Source organism: Alosa sapidissima, chromosome 23 (genome assembly GCF_018492685.1).
Source record: "Alosa sapidissima isolate fAloSap1 chromosome 23, fAloSap1.pri, whole genome shotgun sequence".
NCBI lineage: Eukaryota > Metazoa > Chordata > Actinopteri > Clupeiformes > Clupeidae > Alosa > Alosa sapidissima.
Window position 1 is genome coordinate 26,580,785 of NC_055979.1, and position 17,785 is coordinate 26,598,569.

The 17,785-nt window shown below is 39.7% G+C and overlaps 2 protein-coding genes across 11 annotated transcripts; one reads left to right on the forward strand and one right to left on the reverse strand.

The window, feature by feature from the left end:
• Positions 1-55: 55 nt before the first annotated feature.
• Positions 56-10,380, reverse strand: pcid2 (PCI domain containing 2). 5 transcript variants are annotated; one of them, XR_006026677.1, is made up of 16 exons: positions 10,106-10,380; positions 9,185-9,247; positions 8,951-9,040; positions 8,593-8,666; positions 7,452-7,517; positions 7,297-7,338; positions 6,621-6,675; positions 6,085-6,188; positions 4,783-4,858; positions 4,104-4,245; positions 3,392-3,492; positions 2,767-2,840; positions 2,237-2,362; positions 1,753-1,876; positions 208-397; positions 58-177 (listed from the first exon to the last, which is right to left on the reverse strand). XR_006026677.1 is itself a non-coding variant. In XM_042079739.1 (15 exons), the coding sequence occupies exons 2-15, from the start codon at positions 9,218-9,220 to the stop codon at positions 308-310; spliced, it is 1,200 nt and encodes a 399-aa protein (XP_041935673.1). In that variant the 5' UTR covers positions 9,221-9,247; positions 9,388-9,741; the 3' UTR covers positions 56-307. The 5 variants fall into 5 exon arrangements, 4 of the variants coding, with proteins under 4 accessions (XP_041935673.1, XP_041935672.1, XP_041935674.1 ...); XM_042079739.1 differs by lacking the exon at positions 10,106-10,380 and adding an exon at positions 9,388-9,741 and having other exon boundaries at positions 56-397; XM_042079738.1 differs by having other exon boundaries at positions 57-397.
• A 2,092-nt stretch (positions 10,381-12,472) lies between these two features.
• si:ch73-130a3.4 (uncharacterized protein LOC664763 homolog) lies at positions 12,473-17,573 on the forward strand. Of its 6 annotated transcripts, none has more exons than XM_042079746.1 (6): positions 12,473-12,735; positions 15,196-15,388; positions 15,510-15,623; positions 15,892-16,079; positions 16,238-16,356; positions 16,467-17,573. In XM_042079746.1, the coding sequence occupies exons 1-4, from the start codon at positions 12,656-12,658 to the stop codon at positions 16,075-16,077; spliced, it is 573 nt and encodes a 190-aa protein (XP_041935680.1). In that variant the 5' UTR covers positions 12,473-12,655; the 3' UTR covers positions 16,078-16,079; positions 16,238-16,356; positions 16,467-17,573. The 6 variants fall into 6 exon arrangements, with proteins under 6 accessions (XP_041935680.1, XP_041935677.1, XP_041935678.1 ...); XM_042079743.1 differs by having other exon boundaries at positions 12,473-12,734; positions 15,192-15,388; positions 15,892-16,105; XM_042079744.1 differs by having other exon boundaries at positions 12,473-12,734; positions 15,192-15,388; positions 15,892-16,105; positions 16,256-16,356.
• Positions 17,574-17,785: the final 212 nt, after the last annotated feature.

Consider the following 17,785-nt stretch of genomic DNA (forward strand, 5'->3'; position numbering starts at 1 on the left):
ACCAAAACTACATCACACACTTAATTTGTCAAAAAAGGGTCAATTAATGAAGTCAAGTCAGCAATTTTGTTCCCAAATATTTAATCAATCAACAATACAAAAAAAAAAAAAACAGAATGTCAACATCATAACTTCAAACTCACTTTGAATCAGGATAATAGATTCAAAATGGTTTAGCAGAAATGATATCATTAAAAATGAATGGGGGGGGGGGGTATTTTAGATACAGTACAAATTAATTCAATGACATCAGTAAAATCCAGTAAAAAAGAAGGGAATGAGTCAACAGGACTGCATCATCAGTTCTTCAGGACACAGTAGATAGAGCAGGGAAGGGGTTTTGTTTACTGACGACAAGTTTCTGATGCTGATGAGAGATGTAGCCTTTGATGTGACCCTATGAAAGATACATGTAAGTGTTATCCACGACAACAATTACTGTACAAAATAAACAACATAAACAAGGCTGATCATATAAACCCTGGGTTTTCCCACTGTCCAACAATGTAAAGATCAGGGGCCGTATTCACAAAGCCTTTTATCTTACCACTAGGAGTACTCCTAAATCGCACTAAAAGATTTTAGCTAGGAGTTTTCTCTTAAAAGTTATTCACAAAGCCTTTCAGACCCAATCTTAGTAAGGAAAAATGACAACTCCTAAACTAAGAGTGAGTCTTTGTTGCTATGGATGACGTCATTACTCATGCACGAGCTTGCCTGAAGTGACCACCTTGATTGGCTGATGATTGTAATGCGGGAATGATTCCAAACACCTCCCTTACAATGATGAGTGACAGGTGACAGGTCTGAGAATGCGTGCGCTACACAAGTAGTGCGAAGGACGTAAGATGATGAATAACTGAATAAAAAGGCCTAGCCTAAATTAATAAAGAGTAAGGCAAAACAAATAGCCTAGTAGCCTAATGAAACATAGGCCTACGGATTGATGCAGTATCTTTGCAACATTATTAAATTAATCTGTCACCCTAGGCTATGCCTACGTTTGCAAAGAGGAGAACATTTTAATTTGATTCACAATGAAACGTTACATTTAATTTACATGTGAACAATGAGTAGTTTTGATTGTTGTTGGTGGCGTAATTGCATCCCTTTTATGAATGCAAAATTGTTCCCTCGCAAGCTCCTGTTGCCGCATAGGCGACGCATTTCAAAACATCGCAACGTGAAATGCCACAAAAAGCTGTTTGTGAATAGGTCTTAATGAGTTAGGAGTCCTCTCGACTTCTTTTAAGCTGTCCCAGACTTAGGTGCTACTTTTAGGTCTAAAATGCTTCGTGAATTACTTTTAGTGAATCCTAAGAGTCCTAAAGTTAGGAGTGACACGCCCATTATTTTTAGGAGTTGCTCCTAAATTTGCCACTTAGGAGCTACTTTTAGCCTTAAAATTCTTTGTGAATACGGCCCCAGTAAAGTATTTTCACTTGCGAAAGAGATATCAACATGAAAGATAGCCACAAGTGGTCAGCTGGCCTATTGTTTAACCGGGCAAATTAAGAAAAAGCTGGATTTTGTAGAAATTAAGGATGAGGCACATCGAGTTTTGAATATGGACTAAGCTATGCCAGAGTAAAAGAAAAGATAAAGGTTTGGCTTGTAGTACCCCGACATGGCTGGCTTGTGTCAAATTCAGTAGAGCTTATATGTACTTTCATGTTTTTATGAATGAACCTATCAAATTTAGTGAAGACAAAAGAGGGTATCGCATTAAGGGTTTGTGAACTGTGGTCTTACCATGTAGATGAGATTGGCCAGGATGCACTGCACCTCATCGATATCGACCTCCTCCACCTGCATCATCTTGAGAGCCACAAGAAACGCATCTAGGGGAAGCTGGTGAGTTCTCAGGAGATGGTACCTGCAAATTGAGATTCTACAGTGAAATTCTGAACTGAGCTAATAATAATAATAATAATAATAATAATAATAATAATAATAATAATAATATTTACTGATTTATTGTGCAGTTTAACCATACTTTCTTTCTTAAAAGCTAGAACAATGGCATGTATATAAATGTTCAATGGCAATGCCCACACATACATATTCAGCTTTTAAAATAGCTGCTCAGGGGTGCGTTTCCCAAAACCATAGTTGCTAACCTGTTAGCAACTTAGTTGGTTGACAATGGGAAATTGCATTGCAACCAACAAAGTTGCTAACTTAGTTAGCAACTATGGTTTTGGGAAACGCACCCCAGATCTACAAGGACACATACACTTTTTTGAAGAGGTTTCTGTAGGTGATGATCTTCAGCTTCTCAAGGATAAGGAAGATGCCACACCGGATGAAGAAGGTCTCGTGTTTGGTGAGCGCCTCATTCAGCAGCAACAGGTTTCCCTCACTTTTCACAAGGCGGGACGAGGCGGGGAAAGTTATTGTTTTGGACAGACAGAGACCAGATGCAATTTAGATTAGAAAGCATATAGATAGATATACTTTACTGCCTTTTAGTGTCTTACAACAATGTTGGTGGAAAATGTTAGTAATTGTGGTTGTTACAGAAAGAGGTTAAACTCAATCACGTTAAAAAAGAAAAGAAAGCAAAAAATAGCAAAAACAAAACAAAAATGTAAACAAAAAATATATTTTGTGAAAGAAAATTGTCATTTGTAAAATGGTAGAGTAGCAGGAGGGGAAAAAACAATATTTGGAATTGTAGAAAATAATAGGGACTGATATGATAACCATTGCTCTTGATACATAAAAAGATGTTTGCCGACGTTAGCGAGGGCCAGGTTCACATACCCAACAGCTTTGGTGACGTCTGTGAACTGCATAAGATCATACTTCTGCAGGAGTGAGTGCGTTGGCATGTGACCCTGAGAGGAAAGGATGGAAAATATGTGTGAGACAATCAGGGCTCTATATTTCATGTCACAGTTTATGAATTGATAACCTAATGTTAACAGTGACTGCGAGGAGTGTCTGCGAGTAGAGACCCAGCTGTGTTCTAACACAGCTACCTTACCATCTAGGCTCTTACATGCATTTTGTTAACTGCTGATAACTTTGCCTGTCTAACGAATATTATCTCCACGATTTACTTTGTTATCTGGTGTGGCCTGACTGTAAGGCTAGTATAGTTAGAGATTCTACTTATCAATTCAGATTAACTTATTAAAGTTTGACATGGCAGGGTATTTCAGCATAAAAACTTAGTTTATAGCAGAAACAGAGGAAGGAAAGAGAGTTCATATTTTTTTGTTGTACTCAAGGGCACTACATATTGTGTGACAAATATGTCTGGACTGGCAAACGCTGCAAATGCATACATTTTTTATTTGTACATTGTTGTTAAACTAAACTAAATGATGTATGTATTTACCCACTGTATATGTGCCACATGCATAACCTGCATTATCTGTCTTACCAAGAGCATCTTGACAGGAAGTAGATAGATGAGGATCAATCTTTTGTTTCTCTGACAGGACCGATGGCAGTGTTGAAAGGCAAAAGACAAATAACCCTCCGCTGGAAAATAAATAAAAAAGTTGAAATAATAGTTTAAGCACATTTCTCCACACTTCATTCATGTCATAGGCCGTGTTTTGTATTGTTGCATTCAGTAGCATTTAAAGTGTGTGCTCCTTCATTAACGTTTCGAGTAGCCTTGGGCAGCCGTGGCCTACTGGTTAGCGCTTCGGACTTGTAACCAGAGGGTTGCCGGTTCGAAACCCCGACCAGTAGGCACGGCTGAAGTGCCCTTAAGCAAGGCACCTAACCCCTCACTGCTCCCCGAGCGCTGCTGTTGTTGCAGGCAGCTCACTGCGCCGGGATTAGTGTGTGCTTCACCTCACTGTGTGTTCACTGTGTGCTGTGTGTCACTTGGGATAAATGCAGAGACCAAATTTCCCTTACGGGATCAAAAGAGTATACTTATACTTATACTAGCCTATTCAGCTAGTCACTTATACTTATACTAGCCTTCAAACAGGAGCAAATAACAAACACTTGGTCACCACAATAAAAGTGTACTTGGCTATTCTCAGACATAACTAAGGTCTCACAGTTCCCTTCCCAGTTATATGTACTGGAGGAAACCATTTAGGAAACAGTTATTGGCAGAGGTAAAGGCCTCTTACCAAGCTTGAAGTCGCTGTCGAACATGGCCTTCCTTCCAACGTAGTATTTGTAGGTGATCCTCTGTGCCATGCTGTATTCATCCTTAAGGTTGGAGCTGTCAATCGCCCGAATAAGAGGCTTGCACAAGTGCAGCTTACTGATCTACGGAAGGTTTATAAAACAAGTGCAGCTTACTGATCTACGGAAGGTTTATAAAACAAGTGCAGCTTACTGATCTACGGAAGGTTTATAAAACACAAAGATGAATGCAAGTACAAAGAAGACATGTTCAGAAAAGTATGCATCTTCTTAAAAACACTCCAAGGTAATTCTTAAAAACACTCCAAGGTAATTATATGCATCTTCTTAAAAACACTCCAAGGTAATTATATGCACTAGGGCTGCAAAAGTATCACAATCGCAATGTGAACTAATTATTTGGCTACAAATAATTTAGTCACATGACAGACAGTGAAACTCACCATTCAAAAGTGACGTGCTTCTCATGCACTTCTGATTCTGGCACAACTTTTGGGATATTTGACATTTGAAATATTGAACTGAATCTTGACATTCAAAAATCATAGCGCAAATCACAAAATCTTCCAGAAAAATCATAATTTGATATTTTCCCCAAATGATGCAGCCCTAATATGTACAACAACATGGGAACAAAAACTATGATAATAGACCTCACACCTTGAAGTAGATCTTGAAGAGCTGGTTGATGAGGAAGAGCATGCCCCACTTCTTAGAGTCGTCAATGCCAGCACGGCTGGAGAACATTAGAGAATTAATTATTGGGGTGTTAGAGGGGGTAAGAAACCACTGCTGCCACTGAGTTTGAAACTTGGACGTGTGTGTGTTCACATTTTTATAATGTTTGAATGTGTATTTATAAAGTTAAAGACATGAGTTCAAGTTCAAAAATATGTACTTGAACAACAAAAAACAAAAACATAACCAAATCACTACTGTATATTTTATATGGCATCTTGCATTATTATGCGCGATAGCTATATTATATTACATTACATTACATTACATTTAGCAGACACTTGTTGACCAAGTGACTTACATATGTCAGCTATATTACAAGGGATCACATTGTCCCCGGAGCAACTTGGGGTTAAGTGCCTTGCTCAAGGGCACAACGGTGGAAGCCGGGAATTGAACCGACAACTTTCAGGCTACTGCACGCTAGCCCAGCTCCTTAACCACTACACTACCACCACCCCCACACATATTGGCTATATGTAGCCAATGGATCTCAATGAGCATTCGGGTGAACATGTGCCTTTTCAGATCGACTAAACGGTCAAGATGTGAGATAACCATGGCCTAGACATGAACGGTATACAGAGTTAGGTACAACCTTTTTCTTACAGTATGTTGAATAGGGTGAAAGTGGCACGACTGCGCCACAGAGGAAACATGGTCAGAGAAGGCAAGATAGTTATCAATCATAAAATCCAGGTTTCTCGCAACCTTGGTAGCAGTGAGAGATGAGGAGGGGATTGTGATGTACGTATGCAGGGTTCCCAAGTCAAATAAAATCCCATGACTTTCTCTGACAAAAAAAAAATAATTTCCATGACCTATAATGAATGGTACAATATACTGACCAAAGATTTCTGAGCAGTCGTATAGCGTTCAAGAATCTGACTTCTTTTAGAGCGAAAGATGAATATAAATGGGCATTGAATAAACAAAGTTGGGCTTACCACAACCACTCAAGCAAGCAGTGAAGCTAATAACCAGATAGACTGTACATAAATTCTGTGTGGAAATATATTTGTATTCATGTATTTTGGAAAGTACATGTACAAACAGCTACAACAAAATGCACTGATATTCCATGACTTTGCTCCAAATATGACAAATATTCCATGACTGTAACAGACTTCCAGAAATTCCATGACTTGTGGGAACCCTGTGTATGGTGTGTGTACCCTGTGCATGGTGTGTTTGGCCTTGGAGATCAGCAGTGTGTATTCTTACTTGTCACTGGCACACACTCTGAAGCAGCTCATCAACTGTTCAGCAGCTTTCTCCAGCATGTCTCCCAGCTTTCCTTTGCTTTTCTTCAGCAGCTGCTGTTCAGCCTGACCAAATGAAGCTACATGGTTAATCTCAAAAAACTGAAAATAAATAAATAAATAAAAAAAATCCAAACTTTAGCTTAAGCATCAACAAACAGCACAGACATAACAAAAATCAAGGCAGAGCCTGCTCCTGTTCAAACCTGTTTGCCAATTGCTGTCCATTGTGCAATAATTGACTGAACATTGACTGAGACTGAGCATTCACTGATTTGACCATAAATTCTGTTTGAAGGAGAACATTTTCCCAGGGTTCAGTCATCTGAAGTGACCCAGGGTCTGCTGCTGACACACCATCCGCATGTTGTCCAGATCTATATTTATTCAATGCTGCCTCAGACCATGCGCATTGGCTCAAGATGAAAACACCGCATAACAACAAGTGCAGGAATTTGTGTCTTTAGCCCACAACTACATTATTCAAAGATAACTCACATTGTTGGCAAATATCCGTAAGTCCAATGCAACGGCAAACATCATTGGCAACGCCCTGCAAATACCAGACAGTATTACTTAGAGCAAAATCACAAATCAACGTCACAAGAGAAGACTGGAGACACAGATGCTATGGGATATTCTGGTAAATGTTTACAATCATGTCTTCTCAAACAGGTAATTCGTCAGCTAGGGTCATTGCTAAGTTTACCCTGATCTGAAAAGAAATTAAAGTTTGAAGTATTTTGTGTCCCCACTGGCGACTGACAGGTAAAGAAGTGGTCGCAAAAAAAAATGGTGTACTGGCGATTATTTTTAGTAGTTTTAAATACCTTGTAGCTCATCCTAAACTTATGTATACATTTAACCTATTTTTCTTTTAACTCTATAGGTCAGACCGTAAAAGCGCACATATTGGTAAAATTGCCATGTGAGTATTAAATAAAACTTAAACTTGAACTTGAAATGTGTTGCTACCTCAGCGGCTGTTATCCCTTAGTTAGGAGCTGCACCAGTATACACAACGCGGTACATCGCACATCAAATTGGAATGTGATGATGGGTGAACAAAGTGAATTTTGTGACTAATTGTGACTCAACCTCAAGACAGGTCTCATCATAGTTTAGCCTAAAATGTAAACTACAACACTTCTAATAATATATTTTAGAAACTCACCAGTTTTCTTCTTTGTGAGCTTGGAAAGCCTTCAGAAATGATGTGAGATGTTAAAGATCATTTTTGGATAAGAGGCCACTCACACAACACATTCAGCAATGTGGCACAATTCTCACAATATGCAGATTATTTTTTCTGCCTTACTGAAAGGATATTGGACTACCACAGTCTGACATTTGTAAGCATCCACAAAATCATGATTGGAGACCGCATATACGCACCTGTGAAAAAATGCATCGTAATAAATAATAATTTTTGGGGGTTAAGTTCCAGTTGAGATGAGTAACAGATCAAGAAGAGCAAAACAACAACAACAAAAAACATTCTAGTTGAATATCTGGTATTCAGAAACAGAAATAGAAATAGTTTTTTGGAGATTTCTATATTTTAGAAAACCTGACAAATGACATGATCACAAACTGAAACTTAGGACATGTTGATTATACAGTTATAAATGCTGTGTTTGTGGTAAATAAGCCTGTTTAATATGTGTTTATTAATTGGATTTTGAAATGATTGAGCTCTTTCTATTTCAAATACAATATCATGCAAACATTCAATCATAAAACTGTGCCACGTTTACATGGACACTTCTATTCCGATTAGAAACGAAGAAATGCTCAATCTGAATAAAATTTCTCATATAAAACACCGATCAAGTGCCCTTGAGCAAGGCACCTAACCCCTCACTGCTCCCCGAGCGCCGCCGTTGAAGCAGGCAGCTCACTGCGCCGGGATTAGTGTGTGCTTCACCTCACTGTGTGTTCACTTTGTGCCGTTTGTGTTTCACTAATTCACCGATTGGGTTAAATGCAGAGACCAAATTTCCCTCACGGGATCAAAAAAGTATATATACTTATACTTATATTTATACACTCTCTATATATACTCTACTACATATACTCTATATATAGCTGTGTGCTAGGTGGTGGCAGCAGGCTCACTAGTTGATGCATCCTTTGTCCAAACTAGTTAACTAGTGAGGTCATAAATGTATACTAGTAAACTAGTTGAAGCCTAAATTCACACTAGTCAGATATATCTATATATATATATAGAGGTGGTGTAGTCCGTTCCTATTCCTAACAGCTATGTATATCGCCTGCTGTATCTTCTGAAAAGTATGCCACAAAAGCTATTCCGATCAAAGACTCTAAAATGCTTGAGAGCACCTGATTGGAATAGAACGTAGGCTACCCCATGTAAACAGACGGCAAACATTTTTCAATCGGAATAGGTTAATCGGAACGACAACAAAACTGTCAATGTAAATGTGGCTACTGTGACATAATATACCTCAAGTGAGCAGCTACCATCTCATCATATGGCGGTTCAAGCACCTGCTGGCATTTTTCCTCTGGAGTTGAAAGCTGTGAATAAAAAACATAATTTTATACATAACAAGTTTGGAAAACTAAATTGAAACCACCATATTCAGTGACAATATGAAAAACCCTACAAACGTGTTGGTCTGCCGATTTAGTCTTTCTGACAAAATCAAAGATGACTGTTGTGTTCCAATCTGGCTTTGTTATTGCCATTTATTAAACTTAAAATAACAATTGAAAGTATACAATGGCTTGTTGTTTGTTGTTGTGGATTTGTTTCTAAACCTCCTTGATCAGGTAAGTGGCCATGCATGCATCAGTATTACCTGAAGCCTTGGATTGGCTACATGTGGGTGTTTAAAAGACAGCAGTTCTGCACAGAATGCCCCATCACGTGTTTCGATAGCCTCCACCACCTTTGAAACAAAATAAAAATGTGTTAACATCTCCTTGTAAAGCAAATGCTCTCTGCTTTTGTCCATAGCGACTTAAAGCCATATCAGTGAACATTACATTATCATTACAAATTATTAAACACAAGAAGAAGTTACTACACAGACCTGTTGTAGGTACTGGTTAATTGTTATGTGTGCCATGTTTCTCTTCAGGGTGTCTGTTTAAACCTGAAAAACAGTAAGATGGTTAATGTTAACATCATGATTATTTGGCCAGGTGGAATGGATCTGGTTAGGAATTTAGCCATAACACCAGGAAACCCCTTCCCTAGTGTTTGAGATGAGTGTCACAGGGTCTTTTTTATTACCTCGGTGCGGTCCAAAGGACCTCAAAGGACGCATCTCCTACAGCAGTGTCCCCGTCACTGGTATGAGTGATTGAGATTGGTCTTTAACCAGGGGGAAGACTGCCCCCGACTAGTTCAACACCACTTCCAGCAGGATCTTAAGTTTTTCAGGAGGTCTCAAAGTACTTGCCAAGCCCGCACCTGCTTAACCTATCTTCAATCATTCAACAGAGACAAGGTATCTCTAGGCTATCTGTTGGTCTTGTTGCTAGCTACGAATCCACACGTCGGTGTTCCGCGTCTGACTATCCATCAGAAGGCAAATCTGCGTTGGTGTGCCTGACACACCGGTCGACTTGCCACAGTGTAGTTACACGTGCCCGAGTCGTGTTATAATAACAATTAGTGTTACAAACTAGTTAGGCCCACTTAAGAGTAGCGTAGCCTACAACCAAAGATCCTCCAACCCACTGCTACAACAGCGCAACCAAAGATCCCTCTCTGGTGCAACTACCACAAGAACCCACCTTTTCGTATACTACTACGTTAACTAAAATCACCGGGTAAACAAGGCCACATAGCTAATGTTAGCTGTGCACTGGAGAAACTGAACTGAACATACTCCCAAAGATCCTCCGCTTGAACCCTCTCTGATACTCCTGTGCAAGTTAACGTGACATTAGCATTTTACAGAAGTGAAACGCACCAATTATATACTCATGCGCATCACATTGCTTACCTCAAACACTCGCAGTGGTTCTTATCCTTTCTGTATGTATTCTGAAAAAACAGTACCCATGCTAGAAAGTACTTCAGTGAAATTTACGGAGCACTAAAATGTGTGGTGGCCCATATGTTTAGCCCGCCAATGCACCCATCGCTAAGCCATGCTTTTTAAGTTTTCAAAATAAAAGTTTAAGCTTCACAAAATACAATATCAAGTAAGAACAAATACAGACTTCTAACAAACATGGCTTCAAAAAGGTACACTGACGCATAGGTTACAAAATAAAAACCTAGCCAAGCCAAACAACTTGAAATGCATTTTATTTATGCATAGGACTTATAATTTTGCAGCAGTTAGGACACAGGATACAGCAAAATATGGGGTGCGTTCGGCAAAACGTTCGGCACAGTGGTGCGCATACCTTTCTTTTTGAAGAATTCCTAAGCGATCGATGTAAATATGGGTTTTAACTAATAATAATAATAATAATAATAATAACGAGTAAGGTTAGCCCTATCTAGTTATATAACAAAACAAAAAAAACTTGGTGTCATTCACTTCTTTCTATTATTTCATTACTGAATACACTAACCACTTTGAAAGTCAGTGGTTGTTGCAACCATGGTTGCAACCAGTTGGGGAGAGGGACTTAAGTCGTCGGAGAGCTCCATTGTGTTCAACCCATAGTATAGTAGGCCTACCTGCAAACAATGTAAGAGGCCTCTGCTGACTGCATCAGTGCTCAAAGTATTCTAAAAATATATCAATTAATTGTTAATAACTAACTAACTTCTATTCAAGTCATAATTCTGGAACTTTCTGGTATAATTATTTACATTTTCTATTCACTCGTTCAAATGTTCATACTGAGTTCACAAAGTTCTCATCAGGTGAGTGAAAGTTAGAATGGTGGTCATTTCAGATGTTTCTGCCACCACTTCATAAAACTCATGGTTTGAGAACTTTAAATTATTTGTAGGATATTGCTTGTTCACAACTTGAGCTGTGTATGCAAAGTTCAGAGTTCAAAATATACTTTTGGGACTCCCTGCTTATAGTTTTGAGAATGCTATTATTAGTATTATTATTATTATGGTTACTGATATACTCAGAGTCTCTGGCCCTCTCTTAGTGCCATGCATAGTGAGCTGGCCCTCGGAAGAAAAAGTTTGGGGACCACTGAGCTAGAGGCTACATGTAGCACAAAACAATAACAATGACTAGCCTCCTGCTAATGCCCCTCGTGGCTCGAGAGAAACGCGTTCCTGTAGGGAGGGAAAGTGAAAACCAGCGCCCCAAGTGGTTGCGTTCCTATCGAAGAGCAGCTCCAATGTTAAGTCCCATAGACCTATTTTAAAAAAAATATTGTGAAGCCAAATCAGCGATGTTATCCACCAAAAATATTTTTCAGTGTCTATACAGTAATAATATTCTAACTGTGAAAATGTCAGACCCTATTTTGCCTTATTTAAGAAAATCGAAATTGCTCCTTTTGTTTCATAAATGAACTACAAAAGAAGTCACGTGACTTTACCCTTCAACGTTACTCACGGTAGCATCAAAGATCCTTAATAATCAAAGATCCTTAATATACATTTTTATCAACCGTCTCTCTGGTAGCATGGTTTGTTTATTAGCCTGGTTAGCATTGACACTTAACACTTACAGCTAGCTCTTCATGTGAGTAGAAGCACAACACCCGTTATCCTGACATAAAGGTTATCACCACACGGTTTACATCACGTTCCGTTATTACAAAAATATGTTAAGCCAGTTAAGCAAATTGCATATTGATCAGTTAGAGATTAAGCGCCCAAACATGTGACGTCACATGCAGCTGTAGTTCCTACTATGTTACTACAAAAACTCAAAACAATTCAACTGATCCTAAAAATAAGGTATGACCACTTGAAGCAATAGAGGTCACCCCAGTGCCTAACATATGGAAGGCATTAAATTAAGATCCCAATGTGCACCGAGATATATTTTTTCTAAAAAAAAAAAAATCCCATCCACTCCGCTAAACTCTAGGAACGCAACCACTAGATGGCGATGAGATTACTTTCCCTCCCTATAGCCACTCGTTCGTACATGTTGTACGAGTGGGTGTACAATGATTTACAAGACAAATAGAAAGCACCATAGTCACGAGCTCCCCCCAGCTGACTCTGGCAGATCACGTGGACAGTCAGTCGCGATCGATTATTTAATAAATAAATGTGAATTACGAATAATAATAAAAAGCTTCTACCTAATGTAACTATTTTTTCCATGAACTGTAAAAGAAAACACGTTTTCTCCCGCTGTATTTTACATAAAGAGTAAAGTAAATGATGTACTTATTTCCGGAATTGACGTCACTTCCTGGCTGCTATGTGCTACATGTGGTCGCCATCTTTGACCGGTCATAGTCCCAGCAGAGTCTTTCTTTTACCAGATCCCGTCTACGGATTTTATTAGACATTTTCTGCTTTTACTGTCTATGAGCAGAGTCCGTTTCCTATTAGACTAGATTAGATTATTTTCTCGTCCTAGTTGCGTAGCAGCAGAAGAAAAAGCAAGATGCCAGAACACTGTGCAGCACATTCCTGCTCAAATCGGCGTACCATCGCGAACAGGGCTCGGGGGATTACTTTTCACAAGTAAGATTTAACATTACCGTATTCGTTGTATTTTGTGAATAGAATATTACCAGAGAGTTGAGAACTAGCAAAGATCTCTTATATTAGTTCTAGACTTCTGAACTGAAATCGTAGCCAGTTAGACTATGTTTACTGAACTGGCCGGTGTTCACCCAGACGTCTATGAACTCAGACACTTGATCAAGTCATATTCCATAACAGTAACACTGACTTAAATTACAACTGACACAATGTTATTGTAGAAATAAAACAACTATTACCGGTAGGCCTATAACATTGGCCAGCGAATTTAAGTGGCACAGCTTGCCCTGCACTGTGTATTATCAGAGCCCGTTTATTAGACATTATCTGGTATTATTATGATCGCCGCGCAGCGAAGCGGTTTAGTCAGATTATTTTTCGCATGTCCAAATTTCCGTCAAGGATTCCCGAGACACTGAAAGACCGGGGTAGACGAAACTTGGTGGGCATGTAACCCCACATGGATAGCATGGAACCATCGTTTTTCGTTTTAATCTGTAGCCCCCCCGCTGGACTGCACCCCCCGAAAGGAGGGTAGGGCAGACACAGTTTTCTGTGAATATCTCGAGGACCATTTTTTTTGTATGTTGATCTCAAGGGGCCATGTCAACCCATTCCATAACCACTCATTTCATGTATAGCGCCACCTAGTTAAATACAAAAAAGTAAAAATGAGGTGTTGTAATCGCAGGTATCTGTGACCTAACATAGTCAAAACTGCACGAAATTGGAAGTGTAGGATCATTATGACACCCTTTGAATGCACGCCAAGTTTCGTGGAATTCCGTTCATGGGGGGCCACACAATAAATTAATTTATGTTACTATACACCAACTGGCCTGAAGGTGGCCGGAGACCGTTTTCTGTGAATATCTCGAGAACCGTAGGGCCTAGGAGGTCCACCTTTTTTTTGTATGTTGGTCTTAAGGGGGCATGTCAACCCATCCCATTACCACTTATTTCATGTATAGCGCCACCTAGTTAAAAATTAAAAAGCAAAAAATTAGGTGTTTTCATCACAATATCTCTGGCTGACATGGTCAAAACTGCACGAAATTGAAAGTGTAGGATCATTATGACACCCTCCGAATGCATGCCAAGTTTTGTGAACTTTCGTTCATGGGGGGCCTTACAATAAAATAATTTATGTGTACATTTAGTGACCGTACACCAACAAGGATTCCCGGGACACTGAAAGACCGGGGTACACGAAACTTGGTGGGCATGTAACCCCACATGGATAGCATGGAACCATCGTTTTTTGTTTTGATCTGTGTAGCCCCCCTGCTGTACTGGACCCCCCGAAAGGAGGGTAGGGCAGACACAGTTTTCTGTGAATATCTTGAGAACCGTAGGGCCTAGGATGACCAATTTTTTCCGTATGTTTGCCTCCAGGGGTCATGTTAACCCATTCCATGTGCACACATGTGCATAAACAGATACACACGCACACACATACATTCACAGTAATCATACGTATGACACATACTCACACAGTAGACATATGTACGCATGCATGCACATGCACAAACACACATACGCAGGCAAACACACAAGCACGCACACACACACACACACACACACACACACACACATAAACATAAACATGTACATGCACACAATTCAAGAATTTCTCAGAATTATGAACAGGCAAGATGGGGGTGGGGTTGTATAAAATGAATTTTACATGTGAAATCTATGAACTAATCATGTTTTGGTACTTGTTGTCTAGCAGATACCAGTGAGAATTGAGTGTGGATAATGCAATTTAGTGAGACAGTTAGAATCATATAGGCCTTTCAGCGTGATTTATTTTTGTGGAAAAAATGTGCTGGACTGGGCGGCGCTCATATTTTGTACCGCTCGGCGGTACATCTAGTTAACATGTAATTCACCCTATCATGTCTCATACCCACCCACTTACTTAAAGGCAACAGAACAGCTGACTGTAGAATGGTTTGCAAACAAGCTTATTCACAATTTCAGCAACTTTGGTTCATTATCAACAGATATGCATCAAAATATTTTTAGAGTTTTGTTGAGGAAAGGTTCTAAGAAATGTGTGACGGAAGAAAATAACCCTTACAGACATTTCAGGTTTCTGGCGAACAGTTGCCGCAAGGTCATATTTTCACATGCAAATTAAGTTTCTGGCAAACAGTTGTGATTAACTTTTGGCAATGTTGTAGCAAATTTGCAGCAATGTAATATACAAATTAGGTTTGTAACCAGAAGTTTACTTGAAGTTTGCCATTATTGCTGGACAACATTGGCAAACGTCTGGCAATATATTGTAGTGAACTAATTTTTTCCCCCACATATCACCCACAAGTTTGCTGCAAATCTGCGACAAACACTTCATTTTTGTAAGGGAAGCTTGACCTCCTTTGTGAAATGTTTTTGTGTAGACTCTCAAATCGTCTGTTTTAATTTTTGAAGGTTTCCCAAGGACAAAGATGTGAGGAAAAAGTGGGAAGTGGCTTTGAGGAGAGAAGGATTCACTGCAAGTGCTTCATCAGTGCTTTGCTCTAAGCATTTTAAGCAGGGCGATTTTGATAGGACGGGTCAGACTGTCCGACTTCGAGATGGTGTTATTCCATCCGTCTTCAGCTTCCCGGTTCGCCTCAAAAGAGTAGGTGTATCATCATACGGCTATTAGCATTCATAAATGTAAATATTATCAATCACAGGGCAGGGTGAAATACTTATCCCTTTATATATATTGTATTATGCATTATGCTTCTTCATTTTTGTTGGAAAAGGGCAGGGCTACATCTACCTACAGAAGAGCTAAAGAAAGGCTGCCCGTTGCCTCTCAGGATTCCCAAGAAATGGCAACCTCACACCCACAACCTCAGCCTAACGATGTGAATATTTCTACTTTAAACATCATGTCATAACGTTCCTGGACATATTAAAATCTCACTTATTTCCTGCCACTCATATTAAACACTCACAAATAAACCTATACACACAATTAAAGACACGTTGAACATGCATTCCTGACACACACACACACACACACAAACACACAGTGCTGGCAGTGGCTTTGATAGGTGATAACTATAAAATGTGGGCCATAAACTAGTGGTGTCAAAGTGAAACATTACTCATGTTCATCTCTCTTTCTACTAGGATCATGGCTATGCCTTGCCTGCTTCTCCTAGCGCTCTTAAGAGCAGACTCAATGAAGCCTTGGCAAGAGTGGAAAGTCTGGAGCGAGAGAAAAAGAATGCTGTGGCCAGAGAAAAGAGGGCAAAGACGGCAGTGAAGAGTCTTTTGGGGGATTTAAAGAACATCATTACCGAAGGTTGTCAATGAAGGTACCAAAGAAGGCACTCAAGAATGGGTGATTACACATTGCCGATGGATGTGATGAAAAATTCACTTTACTGCTTTGAATTGAACAAAATGACATGGTGCTTTCTTGGGGTGTCTTGTTTCGCCATGATCAGAGTAATAAAACTTTTTTCTTTTGCAGGTACTTGTCGGTCATCAGATTTGTCGGATTCCTGAACTGCTCCAAGTTCAGTGGTATGCTCACCTACAGGTTCCACCAGGGTCACTTGGAGCTCCTATTTAATTCAATCAGAGCGTCAGGTAGGGTTGGTGTGCTTTTAATTACAATAAATTCTGAAAATATACCTAATGAATATCTTTGTTATGTCTTGTGAGTAATGTATGTATTGTGTGCATGTTTTCCATACAAGGCGGCTGGAATAACACTCCATCGGCACGCCAGTTCCAGACCATCTTCCGCCGTCTGAAGGTTCGGTGTGGTGTCTCGCCTGGTGAGGCAAGCAATGTGGCAGCCCAAGACAGCACTGTGTCCCTGTCTGCTGTGGAGATGTCCTCTGCTGAAGAGCACCTATCTCCATCGGCCAACATTTCGGCCCTTTGTGTGTGACCAGTTATCTCCCCACTCGGTTTAATGGTCTGGTGGAAAATGTTTTGGTCTACATAGCAGGGTTTGTAGTCCGGCAGATTCTACGAAAGCTGTCCTGTGATATGTGCCGTGCGAGCTTAGTCAGAGATGCTGAACCATCTTCATTTGACAAGAGCTACCACCTTCTAGCCCTGAAAAACAACGGCGGCCTAGTGATTCCAACACAAGGCACAGTGAAGGTTTGATTTTATTATCTTGCTTTTTTAATCTCTCAAAGTGTTGACAGTCACACACATCGTATGGGAAGGTTGGAACGGAGGATGTTTTTCTGCTTGGGGAACACATTGAGGAGACAGTTTGGCTTGTCATTCTGACTTCTTGTCATTGGTTGTGTCTGTGTTTCTCAAGATAAGGCTGCACCACATTGCCAAACTCCCCTCTCTTGAACTGCAGAAAGGGAGCACGAGAAAAGCTCTACAAAACGGTCCTCATTCAAAGCTTTCGTGTGTGTGTGTGTGTGTGTGTGTGTGTTGGGAGGGGGGCTGCTAAATGTCAAGGGCTGGGAGGAGATGGTTGCAGAAGAATGTGGTAGTACAGTGTGTGTGTGTGTGTGTGTGACTGAGAGAGGCAAATATAAAAAGCTTCAAGTAGACTCTAATATAATCATATATTGTTTCTTCAACTTATTAAAATATCTGAATTTACTGCCACTATCTGTTTCTGCTTCTCTATCATATTTATATGAATGTATGTGGGGATAACGGGAGGCTAGAGAGGGGGGCTGTCTGTCAACAGCTGGACATGTATGTTTTGTATTGTCTTATATTATTTTAGAAATATATTTTAGAACTCTATTTTTTTATCAGCACCAAGGGGACTGCCATCCAGTTTCGTTGTATTCTGTGCAATAAAATTAAAGAATTCTATTCTGTTCTATTATAGTGTGTGATTTGCAAAATACCTATCGTAGCCTACATCACAATCATCACAATCAACAGACGTCCCTGGTTTCAGGGGACAGTCCCCATATCTGATTGCCTGTCCCTGGCTAAATACAGGAAAAAAATACCTCTGTCCCTGTTTTGTTTTTGAAGACACAGCATTAGGTTTTTTCCATCAGATTTATGGTCACACTAGAAATGT